General features: G+C 36.2%; 1 protein-coding gene across 2 annotated transcripts; it reads left to right on the top strand.

The window, feature by feature from the left end:
- LOC115960091 (phosphoribosylaminoimidazole-succinocarboxamide synthase, chloroplastic) lies at positions 1-6,163 on the top strand. Of its 2 annotated transcripts, XM_031078788.1 has the most exons (12): positions 257-568; positions 669-770; positions 878-1,007; positions 2,383-2,475; positions 2,560-2,648; positions 3,502-3,582; positions 3,783-3,872; positions 3,988-4,077; positions 4,256-4,306; positions 4,398-4,444; positions 5,452-5,509; positions 5,614-6,163. In XM_031078788.1, the coding sequence occupies exons 1-12, from the start codon at positions 257-259 to the stop codon at positions 5,671-5,673; spliced, it is 1,203 nt and encodes a 400-aa protein (XP_030934648.1). In that variant the 3' UTR covers positions 5,674-6,163. The 2 variants fall into 2 exon arrangements, with proteins under 2 accessions (XP_030934649.1, XP_030934648.1); XM_031078789.1 differs by lacking the exons at positions 2,383-2,475; positions 2,560-2,648 and having other exon boundaries at positions 1-568; positions 3,464-3,582.

The following is a 6,163-nucleotide window of genomic DNA, read 5'->3' as shown; positions in this document are numbered from 1 at the left end:
TCAGGAAAAAAAAGAAAAGAAAAGAAGAAAAAAGATAGAGAGAGAGAGAGAGAGAGAGAGAGAGAGACCGAGAGACAGAGACCGCCAGGCTCGCCACTGATCACTGACCCACTTTGCGACGAAGAGGAACTCCAGTGTGAAGGACACGGTGGCCGGAAGCGAAAACTTCCATCAGCGACGGCGACGGAGGCGGTTGTCCTGATCTGATTGTCGCTCTTGAAAGGTAACAAACACTGAAGGAGGAGAGAAAAAAAAAATGTCTCAGTGTATGTCTAGCTTAAACCCACCCAAAACCCTGATCAACCCCAAAATCTCAATAAAGAAGCCATCTTTCCCTTCAATCTTTACCTTCAAAACAAGACCCAGATTCCAAAAACTCACAACAATCTCTGCCTCAGTGATGCCAAGCCAAAACCAAGACCACCCACCACTCTCATTGGACTCTCTCATCAGTAGTAGTCGCAAAGATGAGCTTTTTGGGTCAATCAAAAGCTCCTTGTCTAATTGTCTCTCTGAAACCAATCTCCACCTCACTGTCCCTGGCCTCAAATCCAAAACCAGAGGCAAGGTAAACCCTTTTCAACTCTGACACCAAAACTTCATTCTATTGTATCATAATCCAGAAATTCACTCACTGTACTGTTTGTTGTGTGTGTGTGTGTGTTTAGGTTAGAGATATTTATGATAGTGGGGACTATCTTGTTCTTGTCACTACTGATAGGCAAAGCGCTTTTGACAGAATTCTTGCTTCCATTCCCTTCAAGGGCCAGGTTTTTATTTTTATTTACTGGTTTTAGTTGGATTTTTACTTATGGGAAAAAAAAATTAAATTGAGGTTAGCAAGAGTGTTAGTAAAAGACATTCTTATTTTTTTTAGGTTCTGAACGAGACGAGTTTGTGGTGGTTTGACAAAACTCGACACATAACTTCGAATGCAGTTGTGTCTTCACCGGATAAAAATGTTACAATTGCAAAGAAATGTTCTGTTTTTCCTGTTGAATTTGTTGGTGAGTTATTAGAAGCATACTGGTCTATATTTTCTTTTGGCTTGCTAACATTTTATTTGTTGGGTGTAAACTACACCAATGCAATTGAGGTTTTATGAAATATTATCTCCAAAATTCTTGAAGGTGTGACACTCCTTGAGGTTTGTATAAATGTAACTGATAATTGTATTCTCTCTCACACACTATGGCTTTCCTAACGGAATATTTCAGTTTTAAAAATTATTCAGCATACCCAAACAATGGACAAGATGACATTCCTTGAGGTTTTTAGATGAACAACACTCCCCCTTTGAGGTTTATATGAATGAGTAGAAAAATTTATATATAAAAAAAAAAAAAAAAATCTGTTAGGGAAGTCACTGTGTGAGAGGGTGCACTTATCTGTTGCACTACAAAAAACCTAGGAGTGTCATTTTCGTTTGTAATTTGATGGGAGTATCATTTTGTAAAACCTCAAGAGAGGTGGGTATAATCCACCCCCCTCCCCCTACGGCGAATATTAAACAATAACTATGGCCGATAATTTGTTGTAATGAGGTCCTAAATGATCAATCTAATCTCAATTGGTCTTATTTCAGAAAACTATCTATTAAACTTGATCTTCTTGATTGTTGGTTGGTTTTGTTTTTTTAATAAATCATTTTCCCAATCCTGGTTGCATGGAAAGTATATTGTTGGTCTGTTAATACTTTTTTCATTTTTGATAGGTAAGAAAAAGTATATTAAAAAAACTACTAGATGCAAAAAAGCACCAGCAGAACAGAATTACAAAAGAGAAGAAAAAGCAAAAACATAAAAAGTCAAAAAATACAAAGAAGAAGAGAGCTAAGGAATAAAGGAATAGAGTCACTAGATGTGAGTCCCCAAGCCCTAGCCCAATCAAAAAGGGAACCAAAGAAGAGAGCAAGCAATTGGTCCTCAGATCTATCTAAATCCTCAAACCTCCGCCGATTGCGTTCCCTCCAAATACACTACATCAAACACAGCGGAACTAGGTTCCAAATGGAGGATGAATTCTTCCCCAGCCAATTCCACCAACTAAATAGAAAATCTCTCACCATACAAGAGGGAACCCAAGAGATCCCAAAAATCCTAAAAACAAAACACCACAGCCGATAAGCCTTCCCACAATGTAACAACAGATGTTGTTACATGATACAACAGCCGTCTCGCTTGGACATGGACTCACAAGCATGGGACCCATCCTATGTGAGAGGGGTGTTGTATCCAACTGTTACACAAGATACCACATCTTTTTTCAGTATGGCATACTTTTAAAGACATGGTTTCTTGTAGCCAACTAGCCATCCTTTTCCCATTTGTTTGTTAGACCATCAACTCTTCAATTGACACCAAATATGCTTCTAATTTGCAGTTAGAGGCTATGTGACTGGAAGTACTGACACATCATTATGGACAGTCTACAAGAAAGGTGTCCGAAATTACTGTGGCAATGTTCTCCCAGATGGTGCGATATCAATCAATGTTTCACTATCTTTTTTTATCTTATTATTTTCATTCCCTATCTGATGGTCTCTTAATATGTGTTAAGGCTTGGTAAAAAGCCAAAAGCTTCCTGAAAATATACTCACACCAACAACTAAGGCAGTTGATCATGATGTCCCTGTAACTTCAGATGAGGTTTGATCTCTTTGATATAATCAGTCTCTTATGTTTCTGTTATTATGTACAATTTATAGTCACAACTACCATGGTTTTGACGGAAAACAAAGAAAGAATCAAGTGAAATAACTTTTTTTTTTTTTTGATAAGTAATAATGATATATATTCAATAACACTACCTTATGCAAAAAATACATAAGGCAGAGAGAAAATACAAAGGGAAAAGAAAGAGAAAAAGGAAGAAAGAAAAGAAAAGATACTAAAGACATAGGAGAGAGCTAAGAAAACTAGGGAGAGAATCACTAGAGGTGAGTCCCAAGCCCTAGACTAGTCAAACAGAGAGCCACTAAGTGAAGCCAATAGCTGGTCATCCGAACCATCCATGTCCTCAAATGTCCTCCTATTTTGCTCCCTCCAAAGACACCACATTAAGCATAAAGGAGCTGAATTCCAAATGCTAGACGGATGCTTTCCAAGCCAATTCCACCAACCAAAAAAAGTACCCGCAACCAATCTTGGCAAGACAAAAAGAGCTATTAGCTGTCAGGCTGATATGATAAGTAAACTTTGAAAGTCAAAACTCAAAAGATCAAGATTTGGACCAAAAATTTATAGCGAACTGTTTTCTGATTCATTCAGTTGAATAGCTAATGATTTATGATTATTAATCCTGTTGGTAGTGAAGCAATTTGGAAAGCACATCACAACATTCTTATGGCTAAATATAGGTGGTTTTTGTTATTTTGTCTATTTTTTGGTATCTTGTGACGGAATGACCTTGGTATCATATATTTCAGCAAGCTTCACTAATTTGCTTACAATGATTTCTCTAGCCAGCTTGGGTGGCTCATGTGATGCATTTGTCTCACAGATAGTTAAACGTGGACTGATGACTCAAGCTGATTATGATGAAGCAAGTAGGAAAGCATTGAGCTTGTTTGAATATGGACAGGTAGATAAGCTTTGTTGGTTAGCTTTTATTGCTAATTTTTGTGGTCATGATCTCATTGAGATGTAATGGTTCATATCATGGGACTGCATTAATCACACTATAAATCATATTTATTTGTATTTGGCCTTACAATGTGGTTGTTATGTGCCCTTTTTATAATTGTGAAATTAACCTGCTTGATCATTTGGTTAATATTGCAGCACATTGCTTTGGAACATGGCTTGATACTGGTAGACACTAAATATGAATTTGGAAAGGCAAATGATGGTTCAGTTGTTTTAATTGATGAGGTTTGTCATCTTCTTTGAAGCACTGATCTCTCTTTCTCTCTTACACATGCACCCTCATACTCACACAAAGTAATATTATTGTGATTGGATTACATTTCTTGTTTTGAAATTCTAGGTGCATACTCCCGATTCAAGCAGATATTGGATTGCCAATTCTTATGATGAACGCTTTCAGAATGGTCTTGAACCTGAAAATGTTGATAAGGTTTGTTATTTGTTATGTGATGTTTGCTAGTTATCTCTGTAGCATAATAACTTGTGCGTGTGTTAATGTAAGGTTTCACGGATGTATACATGTGTCATGCACAACATGTGACCTTTTCAGTCTGGTAGGACTCTGTATGTCTCATAGACTACTAATGGTGGATTAAAATTTAATATAGGAGTTCCTGCGGTTGTGGTTCAAAGATCATTGCAATCCATATGAAGATGAGGTATTTCATATTCTCAAGTCCTATTGAAATTGCTTCTTGAGTTTTGTGCATATGCATAAGCATCTAATGTCACTGGTGATACAATATTTAGGTCCTCCCTGATGCCCCTGCAGATCTTGTTTGTGAACTTGCTTGGCGGTATGTATTTTCTGCTATTTCCCCGGACTTCAAGTGTTATGCTTTTACAAATAAATAAATAATGATAAAATTAGCCAATAACATATGGTTAATGTCCGTAGGAATGAAGCCATTGTGGCCATTAATAACACCAGCTATACTGTCTCTCTCCAGTATTTATATTCTATAATTTTGTTCTCATCTCTCTATGATTTTTTTATATTTAATTTATTGTTGTAATTATATTCTGGTTCATATAGCCTCTCTCCACTCTCCCTCTTAATTTTAGGGTATTTGTTTTGATTTGTTTGATCCGTAAGAATTAGGCATTTAATTCCTTCTCTGTGCCCTAGTGACCATGAGCTACTGATGCCTTGGATGTTAGCTGTATGTAAATGGAAAGTGATATGTTATGTTGTGTTAAATAAGCAATCATGTAGCCTGTGAGGGAAACTTGAGCTGAACATAATCTCTGTGCTCATTGCTCATAACCCTAATAACCTTCTTGGTCAGCCCATGCTGGAGGCTTTTGAAACTCTTAAAGAGATTCAAGTAAACTCACAAATGTACTTGTAAAATGATCTACATGGAGAACCTTTGTTATGATCTGCAAAGGAACCAATGAAATCAAGATAATATTGGTTTTCTTGCCTAAATAAATGATTTTTTTAGGTGATTTTAGTTGAACAAGACCTGTTTAAGGAAACTTACGAGGTGGTGATTAGCACATCTTGTGTATTTTTCTGGCCTATAAGGAAGCTCACCTTTGTGTTTATTGCACATGTGGGCAGCTGTTTGTACTGCCTGGTCTTTTATTGGTAATGAATATGTTACACCATCAAATAGGTAGTCATTTTTGTTACAAGAAAGCTGATCATCATGTTTATAATTGAGACTTATTTTCAATAATGCGTGTGTAGATTCACTCTTTAAGATTGTGTACTAACTTTCAAACTTTTTGTATTCAAATGGTGTGTATCTCTCATTCATTTATGTTGGGAACACTTAACATTTTTTTATGTTGACAGATACATTTTCTTGTACGAGACAATAACAAAATCAAAATTCGAGATGCCATTGATGGAGGTAAATTAATGACATATATTATTATTGTTATATGTCATAAATAGGTGCATTTTTTTAAAAATATTTGTCATAAATAAAACCATAATTTTGCTTTTTTCATGCAGGAGCCAATACATGATCGAATTTCTCAAAATGTTGCACGTTCGCTGGCCTCTTTACAGTAATTTAGGCTTAAAATATTGCATTGGTTCCATTCCATGTACGTCCTGTGGAATAATCAGGAGAAGAAAGCACAATTTTTGTTCTTATAAAATGGTGGGAATTTGGTCTTGGGAAACACTGTGAGTTGCTGATATTGCATGCACAATTTTTTTGTCAAGAAGGCAGCATTTTCAGTCTCCCAAGGCTTTGTCATCTGACTATGAGGCGGGCACAACTAAGCCAAATTATCAGTTAACTGACTCACTAATTGTTGTAAACTTCTTTTATATGTTACTTTACAGTTTACAGGAATGTTGCTTTTTGCTATATTCAATAATAGAATAGGAGATCTTTTTTGTCCTCTTTGCAATTTAGTTCTGACCCACAGGAAGTAATTGTGTTCGGTAATTGGTGTATTTTTGTGCTTTTGTTTTGTGGTGTGATATTGGGGTGAGGGATTGGATGCATCTTTTCGATTTTTTAGTATGTTCAATTCCATGGCAACATTTGTGA

Source organism: Quercus lobata, chromosome 9, assembly GCF_001633185.2.
Source record: "Quercus lobata isolate SW786 chromosome 9, ValleyOak3.0 Primary Assembly, whole genome shotgun sequence".
Lineage (NCBI taxonomy): Eukaryota > Viridiplantae > Streptophyta > Magnoliopsida > Fagales > Fagaceae > Quercus > Quercus lobata.
Note: the sequence above shows the minus strand (reverse complement) of the source record. Positions and strands in the feature narration are given on the sequence as shown.

Coding starts and splice junctions, on each gene's coding strand:
- LOC115960091 (XM_031078788.1), top strand. CDS start 257: ATGTCTCAGTGTATGTCTAGCTTAAACCCACCCAAAACCCTGATCAAC. Junction 569..668: donor AATCCAAAACCAGAGGCAAG/GTAAACCCTTTT, acceptor GTGTGTGTTTAG/GTTAGAGATATTTATGATAG. Junction 2,649..3,501: donor TCCCTGTAACTTCAGATGAG/GTTTGATCTCTT, acceptor TTTGTCTCACAG/ATAGTTAAACGTGGACTGAT.